Source organism: Trypanosoma melophagium (assembly GCF_022059095.1).
Source record: "Trypanosoma melophagium isolate St. Kilda chromosome Unknown ctg3segment0, whole genome shotgun sequence".
NCBI classification, from domain to species: domain Eukaryota; phylum Euglenozoa; class Kinetoplastea; order Trypanosomatida; family Trypanosomatidae; genus Trypanosoma; species Trypanosoma melophagium.
The window spans coordinates 328,867-345,332 of NW_027125162.1; the positions used below are offsets into that span (position 1 = coordinate 328,867).

Sequence of the window (16,466 nt, forward strand, 5' to 3'; positions counted from 1 at the left end):
TTTAACTAATACTTGTAGGAAGATCACCATCAAGTATAACTACAGATAACACTAGTTTCCAGGCCTCTTATGAGACCTCGTCATGTGAGAAGCGTCAGAAGCCCGCTGAATATTTGACCTACCAAATTCTTTAATTCCCACTAGAAAACAGAATAATAATATCGCATGGCCATCATCAATTTACCGCGATACACTAAGCAAGCTCACCCAAACGTCTCGAGTCCCATCCCACAGCAAACCACGGATGCGCAATAATCCCCTCTACGGTAATGCGTTTCTTGGGGTCCACCGTTAGCATACGATCAATCAAGTTGCTTGCTGCCTCTGAAGCGTGCCTAATCTTATTATATTCACCACGCTCAATCCTCGCAAGTAAGGAATTCATGTGACGATCTTCAAATGGAAGCCGCCCCGCAAGCATAACGTACAATACAACACCACAACTCCAAATATCGGCAGACAGGCCATTGTAACCACGCTCCATTAGAACCTCCGGTGCCACATAATTAGGGGTTCCGCACACCGTCTGCAGAAGAAAGTCCTGCTGTAGATTGCTCAGTCCGAAATCAGATATCTTCAGTGTGCCATTGGCATCCAACAACAAATTCTCGGGCTTTAAATCACGATGGGCAAATCCCTTACTGTGGCAGTAGTGGATTCCAGCTATAAGCTGATGGAAGTAATGCCTGGCAGTCGGTTCATCAAAGCGTTTGGCCTGAACAATTCTATCGAACAGTTCACCTCCAGACACAAACTCCAGCACAAGATAATAGTGATTTTTGGACTCCAATACATCATGGAGTGCAATGATATTATCATGTCTTAGTGAGCGCATGATGGCCACCTCGCGCAGCATTTGATCCTCCATATTCTCTTTCTTAAGGCGGGCTTTGTCAATTATCTTAATCGCCCATTTGCGTCCCTTTTCATCAGTCCCTTGCCTTACTGTGGAGAAGTTGCCTGATCCGATCTTTTTCCCGAGTGTGTACTCTCCTAGTCGTGCCGTTGTGACCATTATTTAAGCAAAACGCAGTTGATGTATTCCCTCACAAATGACAACCTCCTTTTTTTCTTCTTTTTGGGGATAGTTTTCACAACAGTAGTATGGAAAACCTTTCTTTTTCGCACTTTTTTTTATTCCGTGACTTGCAATCTAAACTTAGTTTCATTTAATCACAGAATAAAGGGAGTGAAAAGGAGTAAAGAATCACATCATGTTGTATCACTCAGGGACACAGAGAAAATAAAAAAAAAATATTTTTGCTAATCATTAAAAAGTAATGTCTTTATCTGTAAAAGAAAAAACTCACACAGTAGGTTGTAAAGTCACTCGCAGAAATCTGCGTTTAAATCCCGTCATAGGAGAAACCACCCATTCCCCTTCATTCTCTAAAAATTAATATATATATATATATATATATATATATATATATATATATATAAACTGTTCTTATTCGTGATACTTAAATGGGTCCCAGAGAATGGTTTTCTTCCTGCTTTCTTTCACAACGTAGACGCTCGTGAAAGCCTTTCATCAACTGAGAAAATACTTTTTCCTGCGGATTCTCCAGAGTTGCTGCTGTTATCGGCATTGTGTTATTGCCTTTAGTATAAATAGTATTTTTCGCTTGATGCGCCTTCACCACCCAAATGGTTCCACATGCATCCTCCAATTCTGCTTCTTTTGAGATTAGGTAATTCGCAACAGTATCGTTAACATTATCATTACAAAGAGAAGCAAAAAATGGTGAATTCATAGAAATTTCTGCATGTTGACAACGCAATTCCCTGTTATCAGGTGCAGTTACTACAGTACCACCGCAATATTCTAATCTTAGCCCTGAACAGCGTACTCCAGAGCGAGGGGAAAAATAAAAGGAAGAGGTAGGTTTATTTTGAGAAGATACGGACGCAATAGCAACTGGGGTAGTCCTGATAAAGAAGGTTTTACTTTGTACATTGTTTAATGAGTTTGATGCAGCTGAAGATGCATAAAGGTACGCTCGAGGATCTTCAAAATGGTCACCATCTCGTGCACTAAAATCACTTTTTTCTAAATTCAACTTTTGTAAATCATTAAGTCTATGTTTTAAGTCCCTAGGTTTCAAGGAAGATTTATCATCATTTAATACATCAACAGTATTTGTTTTCTTGGACGACATCGGGTCAAGTAAAGTTGATGCTAATCCAGTTTGTCCTGATAATTTATTTGACTGGTCTTTTTTATTCATGTTACCCAAGGGAAGTGAGGACTTTGTCTCAGTATCCGATTCTTGATCCTTCTCCTTATCATCATTGGCACTACCAAGGTGCCATAACATTCTTTTTTCATCATAATCAAGACTCCGCTGCATTTTTTTCTTCCATTCACGCAATAATTCACGACGAGTAAGATATGATGCACGTTTCTCAGTGTATTGTTGTAGACTTTGGCTGCGACTCTTGTAGTCAAAAGGAGATTCTGAAAGGGATGGGGGTATCCATCGTTGCTCTGCACTTCGTAATACAATTTGTATGTACGGATTACTAACACGCTCATCATCAGCATCGTCAGCTAAAATTTGCGTAGTATCACTATATGTTGGTGCTTCGTTCACCAAAACAGCAGTGGGAAGGGAATCCGTCATATACTCTTCTCTCGCGTGTTTCCCAACACCGTGTTGCCCTAATGTACCAATATACCCTTTATTAGCTCCAGTGTAAGGTGTTGATACAGTGTTGCTGTTCCCAATTGCACGTTTTTTATTTACCAGAAAACTGTGTTGAACGTGTGGATTGGATGGCGGCTGTCGACGGTGAATATCTCGTACATAACGTCCAATTTGCTGCTGCACCGCCTCACGTGATGGTGTGCGGACTATTCCCTCTAAACCTCCTTTTCCTTTTATTGTTGGTGCTGGTGTTGTTCTTCCCTTTCCTGTTAGTCTTGTGGTTGATGTTGTTCTTAACCTCTGCGGGGGTCCGAAACTCATCAGGAACGGTGATAAGAGAAAGTATACACAAGAGTAGACGTGTACGGGGGGAAAGAAAGAGAACGATAACCCACCCCTCAGAAAGACTATCCCTCTTCAATACTTCCTTCTGGCCTCCCCCGCCTAAGCCACCACTAGGATAGTGAGAGCAACACCTTAAGAAAAACAGAAATAACAAACAAAATAGAAAAAGAAAACACCAAAGAGAAGGAAAATATCATTAAAACATTCTCAACAGAAGAGTACATTACTGCTGCTATCTCTTCTTTTTGTCCATGCGCCATTTATGGCGGGAGAAAAAAAAAAAACGAGCCATCATTCCAAAAGTAAAATAAAAAAGATGCTGCACTCCGAACGGGTACGTCTCGCATAGGCGATCCGTGTCCTCGCAAGAGCCAGGAAGGAATCAAGAGAAGAAACAAAGAAAAGAAGCACTTATGAGTTGGTCGGGAAAAAGAAGAAAAAGTAACGAATAAAAAAAAGAATAAAAAAAAAAGAAACAGCTAAATAAAAGGAGAAAACGTTGAAGAGTAAAATCATTTTCTCTCTCTCTCTCTCTCTGTCTCTGTCGCTGTCTCTCCTTAATTCATGTGTTTTTTTTTTTGTTCTTTCTTAGTTATTTCTATACAATCTTCTTCTTTGGAAATTTCCCTGGTTTGGCCGCGGCCCTCCCACCTTTACTTCGTAACACATAAAAAAAAACAAGAGTAAACACTTACCGTTCTCCCCTCTTCCACATCATCAAATTGTCCTTAGTAGATGCGTTGTGGCTTACCCATTGTGGACTTGATGTACGCAGACTTGAGGTTCTGCCAGTTCTTCTTCAGGAGTGAGACGAGGAAGTTGATTGCCATAACAGTGTTCTGACGCACCTGATCCTCTGTCATTTCCACGTGACCCACACATGTACCAAGGCAAAGTACCTTCTTCAGTTGGAACTTCACAGTAGACTGAAGCTCAAGCACCTTCTCTGGCAGACTCTCGCTCATCGCACACACTGTTGGGAACTTGCCAACACGATGCATGTGGGGACCCACAAGACGGGGAACTGTCTTGATGATGGACTCTGAACACAAGAAAGCATCATACTTGTTGCACATCTTCTTCACCAGTTTCTTGTTCTTGTTAAGCTTCTTCAGCTCCTCCTGGTTCATCGTTGGCACGTCGTTCTTCTTAGCGATATCCTCGTGCACGAGGTCGCACAGCAGGCAGACGGTCATTCGGGGACGGCACACATGAGGAAGACGAATAGAGCCGGAGAAACGCTTGTCCTTCTGGGGATCGTAGTTCTTCAGGTTGACCTGCAGATCAATGCTCTCCTTGAACTTGCGCTCCTTGCGGGTGCTGAGGACAGCCTGAATGGCCTCCGACAGCTGTGCCGGTGGGATCTTGGACATTCCCTTCAGAGATTGTAATATAGATGGATCACGGTGTGTTTGTTTGGTTGTCTGTGTTGTAAGTCTTTACTTGAAGAAATACGAGAGATCGTGGTAAACTGCACTCGGCTTCCTTCTCCTATGAGACTTCTCTTAACAAAAAAAGCTTTCCTTCGTGGCTGTAGTTGCTGGTAGTGGCACCTGAAAGAAAAAGCAAAGAAAAAAATAATTATTACAACAATAAGAAGAACGACGATACAAACAAATCTAAAAATGTATCTCATAAAATGGGGGCAAAAGGTGAAAAAAGGGATGAATGAGTAAAAAAAAAAATAATTTGTATTTGTGGAGATATCAGTGCACAGCATCGGTGTTTTTCACCAAGACTTCACGCAACCTGACATATCTCTGCCGAAGTGAACATTCTTCTTCCTTATTTCTGCTATGCCACCCGCTAACACACCCTACCTCTCCTCGAAGATCTACTCAATCAAACAGAAGAAAACATCAGAAACAAGATTATGATGATGATAATCATCATAATCAATAAACAGAAATACGAAAACGTCATCATTTTGAAGAGTTTACAGCTGATTGCTTTTGGAAATCCATTAGTTTATCCACAATCTGTTCTGTGGTTGGTGAAGATGGACGTTTCCCCCATAGACGTTCCAAATCTGCAGTCATGAGTTCCTTCTTTTCTACAAGTTCTGATACCACCACATTAATTTTTGAAGTATTTGCTTTAATAATATCCAATGCCGTTTGATGGGCAAGAGAGACCAATTTCATTGCTTCCATTTCTGCGAGATGCTGAAATTTGTTAGAGAAGTTAACGAAACTTCGTCCTGCTTGTGTTGATTCTGGGTGATAAGAAAGCAATCCAGTAGTACTATCCATACCAAAAACCATCATTTGTTTAATAGCAACATCTGTAGCTCGTTGTAAGTCATCCATAGCTCCAGCAGATGGATCACCCAGTAAAACCTCTTCTGCGGCTCGTCCACCCAGCATTACAACCATATCAGAGAAAAGTGTAGCATTTGTTTGATATTCATGAAATTCACTTCCTGCACGTTGAGTAAATCCTTGGGCATGACCACGTGGAACCACACTGATCTTCAGAACAGTCTTAACAGTAGGCAACATCCACGCCGTCAATGCGTGACCTACTTCATGAATAGCTGTTCTTCGAAGAGATGCGTCACTTTGACGATTACGATGCTTTCGTCCCACCAATGTGTTATCAACCGCCTCAAGAATAGCCTCTTTTTCCACTATTTTTTTCTCACGAATACCACTCTGTAAAGCAGCTTCATTCACAATGGTTGCAATTGTTGCAGGGGATATACCAGGTGTTAAATCAGCGAATTCCTTTGCCAATTCTAAATTACTAATTGCATTATTTACAGGCAGAGGTTGACCATCATCATCCGATTTCCTTCCATTTGGATCACCAGTTCCCACTCGATCCAAATAGTGTTTAAATATTTCCACTCTTGCAGCTTTGTCAGGCATCTCAACATTTACCTTCCTGTCAAAACGTCCCTCTCGCAACAAGGCCTTGTCAATATTATCTTGGAAGTTTGTGGCAGCCATTACAATAATAGCATCAGACCCAGTATTCAGTCCATCAAGTTCTGCCAACAATTGATTAATGGTTCGATTTTCTTCACTACTTACAGAACCACCTTGTTTTCCAGCTCTAGACCCTATAGCATCGACTTCATCAATAAACACAATAGCTGGAGCGGCACTTCGAGCTTCTTCAAATAATTCCCGTACACGTTTAGGTCCACTTCCTCCCATAAGCTCTATAAAATCAGACCCACTGCAACTGAAGAATGGTACATCAGCTTCACCAGCGACAGCCTTAGCCAGTAATGTTTTTCCTGTACCAGGTTCTCCAGTAAGCAAACACCCCTTTGGTAATCTAGCCCCTAAACGAGTAAACTTATTAGGTTGTGTGAGAAAATCGACATATTGACGAACCTCTTCCTTCGCTTCAGGGATGCCAATGACATCACTGAATTTGGTACCTTTGACATCCACACGAAACTGACGTTTTTTTATAGGCATCATTTGTTCCATCATGCCCTCAAAAGGATTAGAAGTAGCTCCTGGGGGTGCCTGTCGACGCAAGTACACCCAAGCAATAGCAAAAGGCACACCAAACCAAAGCACTGGACCCAGAGTTGCACGAACCCAATTATCTTCCGTTCGGGACCGATGGCGCATTGCATCTTGCAAACCTCGGTTATATTCAACGCTATTGTTCTCTGTCATGTTTCCTACAAAATATTCACCCTTTTCACCCCAGTCAAAAGAAAAAGTTTTCGGTATTTATTATTGTACTTTTTTTTCGTTTTTTTTTTGTTTTACTCAACCTAAGCTCAGCCACCCAATAAATAGAGGAAGCAAAAAGGAAAAATAAATGTATATAAAAGGAGGAGTCAAATAAAAATGTTCGCAAATATTAAAAAGAAAAACTCAAATTAAAGTAGTATACAAACTTTATCTAACTCTCGTCTCTTTGTTTTGTATTGTTTTCTCTTTAGTCACATATATAGACACTGATAGCGAGAAAACATTTAAAAAAAAGAGAAAAAGATAGCACAAGAGACCAAGACTTTTCTTCTACATCATGACCACAAGGATGAGCAACCCCTTATGTTCTTCACAACTATAACAATCACCAGAAAAAACAGGATCATATCATTTCTGTTTCCATATGCTTCTATGCTGGAACCTAATGGAACTCACATCTTTACCTGTGATGTGTTTGCACGTGATGTACGACTCGTAATTTCAGCAGCTCGTTGAGCTATTTCCTGCAGTGGTATTCGTCGTGCATCTTCTCCTAGGAGAGGGTGTGCACATCTTTGCGGATTGTTGTTCAACAAATACGCCGCAAGAAAAGCCAAAGGATCGACAGGTCGTGCCTTTGACACTTCCTCTAAGCCACGTAATAGCAGTGGCATCACAGTGGCCTCAAGATAAGGCTGATCTGGCAAAGCATACACAGGAACAGTGGGTAGAGCAGGTGGTTCACGAAGGTGTTCTGTGAGCTTATTAAGCATTGCATCACCATCTAAAGAAGTGTTTTTCGCACTCATTGCAAAGAGTTACTATATACAACTTCTTTCTTCTCGTTTCTTTCTTCCTTCTTTCTGTTCCACTTCCACCAAAAAAGAAAGAAAAACACAGAAAAAAAAAGGGAGTAAACGATTTGAAAACACTGATTAAAGCAAGAAGAAAAGAAAAGGAAAAAGAAACCCAAGGGTGCAAACACTTTTATATTAACCCTACACTCCCTTTATGAGTCATAAGGTTTGTATATAAGAGTATATTTATTTATTATCTTATATGAGAAATGAAAACGATCAGAAAAGAATTTCAACGCGATTCCGTGGAATAGAAAATACGACGAAAAAAATCCCCATGCATTCCCAATACCCCTGATCCCAACCGTTATTAGTGGTCAGCCTTCTTGCGGAAGCCACAGCCTGTTGTCAGCATTGCCTTGCCACCTGTAGGTCGGCACAGCTTTGTAGCGCAGCCGTTGCACTGAACCTCCGATGTGGCATGGCTGTACACAACAGTGATGGCGTTACAGCCCGGGCACTTCACGTCCATGAAGAAGGAGTTGGGGCCCTGCACCAAGCGACGGCGCTTGTGCTTCATGCGCTCAGAGCGCACCGTAGGGTAGCTGAGGTCAGAGTCAAAGAATCCCATCGCCCTATTTTTTTTTTCTCCGCACACAGTCACACTCTTTGTTGGTACCTTGGGAAGAGCCACGAAAAAGTCGTAGCTTCTTGGTTTACGTGTATGTGTGTAATTTATGGTTCCCGTGTGGAAAGCCAAAAGAACCGCTACATTTTAAGGTATAATTTTTTTTAAAAGAAGGGATGATAATAAAACAAGAGAAAACAAATAAAAAAAAATGATAGGGACAAAAACAATAAAGGATTTCAATACTGAAAAAAAAAACAGAAAATGACACTTTTTTTTATACATGATTTTAACAAATTAAAAAAAAAACTTGGGAATAATCACTCATCAAAAATAGCATCAAATCAAGTAAAATTGTGGCTTCTCCTACTGTATACAAAGTAAAACATGAAAGCAAGTATGGTTATTGGTATACTCCCAGAAACACTTTAATTTCTATTCATTTTCCTCTCTTTCTTTTTTTTTTACGAATTTGCCTGTTTCGCATACGTTCCCTAAAATACGCTCCCATTTTTTTTTTCTGACATACCGTCTCATCTCCAGCGTTGTACGCAGAGCGTCTCAAGAAAGCTCACAAAATACCACGTTTGTACAAAGGAATTTGTTTTTAAAAGAAAAAAAAAACAAAAACAAATAAGAACACATGCAGAAATATAGACTCAAATACATGATAATTGAGAAGTGGCATTGAAACAAACTACATTTTCATTCTTTCATCAGATAGCTTTGTAGTTTCACCACCTTTTCATGTATTCATTTTTTCTTTCTTCTTGCTGGTTGACTTGATTCTGCAGTAAGCCCAATTATTTGTTCGCTTCATAGCAACTCACACACACTCGTTCTGCTTTGCCTTTTTTTTTCAATACTTTTTGAAACGGAGAACAGGAAGCACAAAATAAAAATCCACACGCCCTACAATGGTGTCGTCGTCTCGTAAAATTAAATGGTAGATGACACCTATTACATTCTGTTGCGACGTAGTCATCTTGCCACTGAATATCGTCGTCTGAGTCCCTAGCATCCTTAGTTGAATTCGTCGTTGTCGAGGATTGCGGTGGTGGGGGTTTGTATTGAGAAGGACGTGGAGCAGAACACATTTCACATTTTTCCAAGGCAATAGCATTGTGAAAAGTGCAATTTGGGCATGGCCACTTCTTTGGGGCGTTATCATTGCCTTGAGCACCACTTAACACTTTTTTGTTATGTTCTTTGGCCTTAGAAGGAGCAAGATGACGTGGACGTTGTCCACTTTGACACGCCTCACAAACTGCATGGCTAACAGAATTTTCTAACGTGCATACAGAGCACGTCCACGTGGTAGGAACTGTTTCATTTGCTGATGCTTGTTGTTTTTGTAGCTCTGGTTGTGGAGCTGCTTGTTCAAAATCCAGAATGGGTGTTCCATTGCTTTGGTAGCTGCTACAAGTCTCACACCTTACGCTTTGTACCTTATTTTTCTTTCCACATATACTACACAGCCATCCTGCTGGTTTTATTGTAGTAGATGGTGTAACAACAGGAACAGAGGTGCCGTTCTTTTGGTCAGCATTGCAGACTTTGCATCGTATATTTTGGGCTTGATTGGGTGCCAAACAAATACTACAAATCCAAGATGTTTGTCCAGGTGGTCCAGATACCGCAGACACACTTTTCGTAGATGGTAATGCTAACGGCGCACTTCCACCACGCGTAGCACGAGAAGCAACAACGTCAACTGGAGGATTGTAACCAGGTCGATTTGAATCGCACATTTCACATTGGTTTACGGTAAGAGCATTCCGATACGTACATGAAGGACAACCCCATGTTTCAAGCTCTTCACGTTTTTTTCTTTCTCTCTCTCTTTCCTTCTCCAATTCTTTACGAAGTTGAATAATCTTCTCCAGTTGTCTCTTATCCTCTTCCTCTTGTGAAAGCGTGGATTCGTACTTGTTCTGGTTTAACGTTGGCTCTGCTGCAGGAACAACTTGAGGAGGGACAAAAGCTGCAGTTGTACCGTTAGGAGCACCAGAAGGCAAAGCCATTGCCAATCCTGCTGTCTGATGTGAAGGAGCATAACTAGTTCCAGAAGTTGATGGAGGAGTCATATACGCTGTCTGTAACGGAGTTGAACCAGGGGGTACAGCATATACGTTCGGGTTGGTTGGTTGTGACACATTTATAGATCCATAAACCTGCTGAGGATGAACAAGATTAGGTACAACAGCAGCAGCAGGAAGAGGAATAGTAGTAGTAGTAGTAGTACTACCATTAGTAGGAGGTACAGCATAACCAAGAGGCACAGGAGGCACAGCAACATCAAACGGAGGAGGAGGAGGCGGTGAAGGTGCAGTCACGTGGACTCCGAATGGATCCTGATGTATCATTGGCGGTGGTGGGGGATCACTCGGCGGAGGTGGTGGGACGTGGGCGGGACTGGCCACCTGCTGTTGGCGGGGCCGTGTGTCGAAAAGATCATCCAGGTTAAAGCTCATGCCAGAGACACACAATACACACTTGAATGGCGGTGCTCAGTAAAAAAGGTTTCTGTCAGCCGGAGTATATATAAATATACGTATGGGGTGTAAGTATGTGTTCAAGTATGTATGTTTGTATGTGTGTGTGTGTGTGTAATATCAAGGCAACGATCAAATAATGCTTATATATATATATATATGAGAAAAAGTGAGGTAAACAAATAAAACGTCAGATATATATTTTTTCCTAGCAGTTATCGCTCTTCCTTTTTTTTTTTCACTTGATACTGGAGTTTTGACAATTCGTTATCTATTCTCCAAAGAGAGCCTATAAGAAGAAAAAAAAAGAACCACAACAATCGAAAACAATGGGCCAACAGCAGGTTATAAACACCTGAAACAAGATGATTTGCTCAAGACGTGCAGTAGGAATGAAAGTTATTAGGGTTGTCATGTATCATTACAGTCAAAAAGGGTTCAGCACTACGCCAAAGGCTCAAGGAAAAAGAAATAACCCAATAAACAACTAACTAAATAAAAAATGACACTGTTTCATCACTGAAGAATGCACAGTTACAAAAAAAAAAAAGCATTATGACCGTCTAGTCATAACAGTCAAAAAAAAAAGCAATTTGAACCACGCCAAATAAAAAGTTGGGATACCGTGTACTTATGTTCTCTCCTCTTCTGTTAACAGAAAGGAACGACACCAGGGATGAGTTTCCTATCTTATTCAGCAACATCCACCCTTTGCACTGTCTCCACTGTTGTTGTTATTAATATCGTTTCCTAATCTTCTAGTGTTTACACCTTTACCGCGTCCATTAGCACTATTTTCTTCGGCAGCACCCTCTGCTGCTTCCTTTTCACGCTTTGAGAGTATACTATCCACTAGACCTTGAAACGACTCATGCACATTCTGTCCCTTCTTTGCCGATGTATCAAAGAATGTCATGCCCTTCATGCGGCATACCTCCTGTGCTTGACGCACGCTCTCCCGCTGATCATCGTTCACAACAGCATCACACTTATTCCCACAAACCACGATAAATTCTGTGCTATTATTCATAAATGGTAAAAGTTCCGGTAGCCATACAGTTTCAAGTTCTCTAAAAGAATCCACTGATGTTTCGTCAAAAACCAGCAATGCTCCAGCAGCGTGACGAAAGTACATTGGGGCCATCGCGCGATACTTTTCTTGACCAGCTGTATCCCAAACTTCAACTCGCACACTCGTGTTGTGTGCCTTTGAGTACAACTGTTTGGAGAAAAAAGCAGATCCTACTGTTGTATCTTGAAATTCATCAAAAGTATCAGTAATAAATCGTTTCGTTATAGATGTCTTTCCAGCGTTGCTGGGGCCGCAAAGTACAATTTTGATAGCTGACGTACGAGAAGCAGTAGTCATTCTTTTTTTTTTGTTGTTGTTTTTTATTTTCGTTAATTGTTGTTGTTCTTGTTTGTCTCGTTCCTTTTCTTGTTTTGCTACCAACTTATTCCCCAAATTAGTATACAGATGTACACGTAACGGCTAGAAACAAAGACACACGTAGGGAAACACATGTAAACATGTGGTTTTGTAGAACAAACCACAGTAAAACCAAAAGCAAAAGAAAGAAACAAGATGAAACGATACATTTGAACTACAAAGATTAAAAAAGAAAACAAGACAGGCACAAAACGAAAAGACTCACCTACCACGATCACCTGGAACGTCATTAGAATAGACTGATAAGAGCATAATAAGAAAAAAAAGAAAAAACAATGCGAACAACAAAACACGCCACTTTTACTGCTTCCCTTCTAGCTACTATCAAACCAATAACGAATCTGTTCAACGACGGCAACAGCTACCGCAGCAGAAGCAATAGCAACCTCCAACTAGGAGACGCAAGATAAAAAGGAGGATCAAATAGGGGTCAAAACAGGCAAAACGAAAAAAAAGAAGAAAAATAAAGAGTGGAGAAAACGAAAAAGAAAAAAAAAAATGAAAATGAGAAAAAAGCAAGAAAAAAAAACACTAACAACAATTTTGGTAGAAACTTTTTTCTTCTTCTTATGGTTCCTGGATCTTCAGCTATTAGCAATGGTGTTATTTTTTTCTTCTAGATTTCTTGTCGCCCTCAATTTCCCTTACTTCATTCTTATTTTCACATATCTGGCTTTTTTCACACTTTTTTCACTATTTTTCAACCACTTTTTCCTCATCCTCGCAACCATATATCTAATAATGTTGAGATTCAGCCAGCATGCTGCGCACAAGACGTAGAACCATAAGTAATCGCAATAAGAGGATTGTTCTTTTTTTTTTGTAATCTACTGTGAGAACAAAAAAATATCGTAAAACCGTGGGAAAAACAAGCTTGAGAAAAAGATAATTAGCTAGAGAAAATGCAGCGCACAACACAGAAAAAAAAGTGACTAATAACAACACTATACTAGTAAGAAAAACAGAACGAGTAAAATATGAAGCACATGTGTCCAAGAACAGACGCTCGGACTGCAAGAATGACTTGAAACAGTTATAAAAAAAAAAAACAGAGTGTTAAAAATACATCATTCTCACACATGCTACAAGAATAACTACTAAGCAAAAAAAATGGAGTGGCAACGCTAAAAAAAAAAGTATGCACAATAGTTTTTGTATCCTTCTGGTAACCCTAATGTCTGTAGATCGCTATACGAGACACGCACAAATATAGAGACGCAAATACAGAAGTTATCGTTATTTTCTTTCCTTTTTCCCTTAGGTATACAGACATCCCATTACCTTGCTCTTTTTGTAGTTGCTTTGTAATTCCCTGTCATCGTTCATGCTTTACATAATCAGAATCATCAGCTATAACATACACATAAAACCAGCAGAACGATTGTGATTATCGCCAAACCGAGCACAAAAGCATACCACAAATAAAAAGAGAGACAAACAAGTAAATAAAAACGAAAAAAAAAAAATGATGGAAAGCACGAAAAAGCAAATATATGCATGAAATAAAACAAGCAAAAGAGTGAAAAACAAATGTGCACCATAAAATAGTGTCCTTACACCTTTAGATTTCTTTTTCTATGGCGTGCTTCACATCTCATAGGAAGCACTTTTTGACTATTTTCCTCGGTTTCCGTCCTTCACCTCCAGTTACCCGTCCGACACGCAATCACTGACGTTTTGGTCAGCACACCTAAAACACAGATAAATGGGAACAATCAACACAAATAAAGATATAGCCAGAAGCATAAAAACAAGAAACGTAAAAAGAAAAATGAAGTAAAAAAAAAAGAAAAACACGACATCAAAAGACAGGCTTACATTTCAACATTGTTGAGTGGTTAATGAACTAAACTCCGTTCTCTCAGAATTCAGGGGAATGGAAAAAGAATGAAAATGAGGCAATAATTTGGGAATAAAAAGTGAGAGTCTTATTCGCTATTCTTTGTATAATATCTTATGTGTGTATTTTCGTTTACCCATAAATCACATGCGGCACAAACAGGCCACGGCTCCTCTTTGCTTCACTTCATATTTCTCTTTACCTTTTCCTTCTTTTTTTTTTTGTTTGTTAAACTCTTTCATCACGATAGTCCAAAGGGAGGAGCTGTGCCTGATATGGAGATGGCGAAACCACACTTATGCAAAAAAAAAAAAAAGAGTTTTTGACCTACGCACACCCTGCTCAATAATGCAAGATCTTTAACGATACCAAATAAATAAAAAATGATCTTTGTGTATCCCTTAATAGCACTCCCCTGATCCACTTATTCTTTGTCCCCAGACCCTCTGAAAATGTCCGTATCATACGTAGCAAAAGAAAAAAAAAGATAATAATAAAAGGTCAAAACATTACTGATGCTATCTATCTTCACGCAAACGGTAATGTCTCTCTTCTTTTGTTATCATTCGTTTTTTCTTTCACCTGCTCTTACCTGCGAACCTGGCTCGGATTGTTCCTGTCCCTGTGTAGTGTTGTTACTCCTCATCTCCCAAATTGCAACACCAGGATCAAGAGATGCAGGTAAATTATTTCCAATGTTTTGTATGTCGTTATTATTGGAATTACCTACCCCAGGTTTTGCATCAAACGATCCTAAGTAAGCCCCACCACCATTTTTACCGTTGTTATTACTGCGAGTTGATGAATGCTGTAAGGAAGGTTGTTGATTGTATATGCTGTCAGAAGTAACAGGGGTTGGTGAAAATCCAATTCTCTGCTGCTGGTAGACTTGTGTCCCTGTAGGCGGTGATTGTGGAGTAATGTACACATCTTGTCTGTTATCAGGAAAATTGATGTTATCGAAGCGATTGGCATTTGATGTATACGGTCCTGTCATCACATGAGCAGGTTCCATGGAACCAGGAAAAGGTTGAGTTACGTACCGAGTTCCACTACTTGGAGCAATAGGGGAAATAATGTTTGCTGAATTACCTTGTGGAAACATAACCATCCCAGGTTGCTGCGTATTGCAACCCATTGGATCTCCAAAATTATATATATTCGCTGGACTTCTCATATCAAGGGGATATTTACCCTGTTGTTGGTATTTTGCACTGTTAGGAGTAGCAAATTGCACCCTTAATGGATTCGTTTGAGGGGGAACTGTATGCTTTTCATGAAGTGCATTGATAGCATTCACCGCCATTTCATTGGTTTCGTAGCGAACCCAAGCGCTTCCTTTGGAACGTCCTACTGAATCGCGCATTATTTTTACCTCTAACAGCTGCCCATAGGGTTCAAACACTGGGCGTAATTGTTCTTCAGTCGTCATGGCAGGAACCTGACCAACAAAAAGTTTGCTCCCTATATTAATATTAGTTCTAGGGTCTTGCGTTGAACTGGATTGTGGAAACTGTTGGTATACATTTACAGCTTGTCCGGGAGCGTGATTTAATGACGGATTCTGCATAATCTGAGGTTGTTCTCCTGTTAAATCAGTCTGCCGACCATAGCAATCAGTGGTATATCCCAAACGAGAACATTGATTGTTGTTGTTATTGCTGTTGCCAGCAGTGTTACTTGAAAACGGTCCATTAAGTACCGTTGCGTAATTCATCCCTTCCCCACACACACCCCTGAATTATGAAATAAATCCTTTCTATTAACTCTTATCTTGCCCCTCCTTTTTTTTGTTTGCACTCTCGTCTTTTTCAATGAGTGGAAATAACACTATTTCCAAAAAAAAAAAAGAAAATGAAAAAAAAAATTATACTCGTCCCCAACCACCCACACAGACCATATACTCTTCCTCCTTCTCCAAATAGGGAAATAGTAGTACATCAAAAGTGTCCTTTTCAGAACAGCCAAATATCAAATACAAATACTAGCAAACTATTTAAAGAAAAAAGAACTAAAAGTAATATCCAGGTAGTGGACAACAGGGAAAACAAAAAACATGACCCCATACCCCTATAATAATAATAATAATAATAATAATAATAATAATAATAATAATAATAATAATAATAATAATAATAATAATAATAATAATAATAATAAAAGGTGCCATCACAATATCGAAGAACGACAATTATACCACAGAAGAGTTTTACATTGAAACGTTATGTAGTATGAGAAATCTTTGTTTCTATATTAAACCCAAATGGAAAAATCAGATCACAGGTTGCCCTCACCTCGAAAAAAAAAAAAAACACAAGGCATCTTGGTTTCCAACTGCCCTTTTTACTTGTTTTCGCAGCCTAACAGTAGAAAGAGTGAACTCATTTTTGCAAATACAACCGGAGCTTTAACTTCAAAAAAAGTACAGGGGAACAAACCTCTTCGCAAACGCCAATGATGAGCGCCTATCCCACATGAAACAAAGATTGTTTTATCTCTAGTAATTATCTAACAGGAGCCATTCCCATTTCCGGTTCCTGTATCCAATACATCCACGTCACATAGAACTCTGTTCGTTCGTCACAGTAAACCACAAAGAGA

The 16,466-nt window shown here is 39.8% G+C and overlaps 9 protein-coding genes across 9 annotated transcripts; all 9 read right to left on the reverse strand.

Moving 5' to 3' along the window:
- Positions 1-193: 193 nt before the first annotated feature.
- Positions 194-1,015, reverse strand: LSM04_002391 (Protein kinase domain; the record flags this gene model as incomplete). The annotated part of the gene is made up of 1 exon (XM_067337057.1): positions 194-1,015. One exon carries the CDS (start codon positions 1,013-1,015, stop codon positions 194-196), a length of 822 nt encoding a protein of 273 aa, XP_067189666.1.
- A 448-nt stretch (positions 1,016-1,463) lies between these two features.
- LSM04_002013 (uncharacterized protein) lies at positions 1,464-2,972 on the reverse strand (the record flags this gene model as incomplete). Its single annotated transcript, XM_067337059.1, has 1 exon — positions 1,464-2,972. One exon carries the CDS (start codon positions 2,970-2,972, stop codon positions 1,464-1,466), a length of 1,509 nt encoding a protein of 502 aa, XP_067189645.1.
- Positions 2,973-3,724: 752 nt separating this feature from the next.
- On the reverse strand, positions 3,725-4,369 carry LSM04_005553 (Ribosomal protein L1/ribosomal biogenesis protein; the record flags this gene model as incomplete). The annotated part of the gene is made up of 1 exon (XM_067337060.1): positions 3,725-4,369. The coding sequence occupies one exon, from the start codon at positions 4,367-4,369 to the stop codon at positions 3,725-3,727; it is 645 nt and encodes a 214-aa protein (XP_067189831.1).
- A 549-nt stretch (positions 4,370-4,918) lies between these two features.
- Positions 4,919-6,634, reverse strand: LSM04_006634 (ATPase; the record flags this gene model as incomplete). Its single annotated transcript, XM_067337061.1, has 1 exon — positions 4,919-6,634. The coding sequence occupies one exon, from the start codon at positions 6,632-6,634 to the stop codon at positions 4,919-4,921; it is 1,716 nt and encodes a 571-aa protein (XP_067189877.1).
- A 473-nt stretch (positions 6,635-7,107) lies between these two features.
- LSM04_006159 (Dpy-30 motif) lies at positions 7,108-7,464 on the reverse strand (the record flags this gene model as incomplete). The annotated part of the gene is made up of 1 exon (XM_067337062.1): positions 7,108-7,464. The coding sequence occupies one exon, from the start codon at positions 7,462-7,464 to the stop codon at positions 7,108-7,110; it is 357 nt and encodes a 118-aa protein (XP_067189855.1).
- A 358-nt stretch (positions 7,465-7,822) lies between these two features.
- Positions 7,823-8,083, reverse strand: LSM04_006305 (Ribosomal protein S27e; the record flags this gene model as incomplete). Its single annotated transcript, XM_067337063.1, has 1 exon — positions 7,823-8,083. One exon carries the CDS (start codon positions 8,081-8,083, stop codon positions 7,823-7,825), a length of 261 nt encoding a protein of 86 aa, XP_067189862.1.
- An 800-nt stretch (positions 8,084-8,883) lies between these two features.
- On the reverse strand, positions 8,884-10,554 carry LSM04_003609 (FYVE zinc finger; the record flags this gene model as incomplete). Its single annotated transcript, XM_067337064.1, has 1 exon — positions 8,884-10,554. One exon carries the CDS (start codon positions 10,552-10,554, stop codon positions 8,884-8,886), a length of 1,671 nt encoding a protein of 556 aa, XP_067189730.1.
- A 715-nt stretch (positions 10,555-11,269) lies between these two features.
- On the reverse strand, positions 11,270-11,944 carry LSM04_000448 (Small GTPase; the record flags this gene model as incomplete). Its single annotated transcript, XM_067337065.1, has 1 exon — positions 11,270-11,944. The coding sequence occupies one exon, from the start codon at positions 11,942-11,944 to the stop codon at positions 11,270-11,272; it is 675 nt and encodes a 224-aa protein (XP_067189574.1).
- A 2,483-nt stretch (positions 11,945-14,427) lies between these two features.
- LSM04_007387 (RNA recognition motif domain) lies at positions 14,428-15,582 on the reverse strand (the record flags this gene model as incomplete). Its single annotated transcript, XM_067337066.1, has 1 exon — positions 14,428-15,582. The coding sequence occupies one exon, from the start codon at positions 15,580-15,582 to the stop codon at positions 14,428-14,430; it is 1,155 nt and encodes a 384-aa protein (XP_067189915.1).
- Positions 15,583-16,466: the final 884 nt, after the last annotated feature.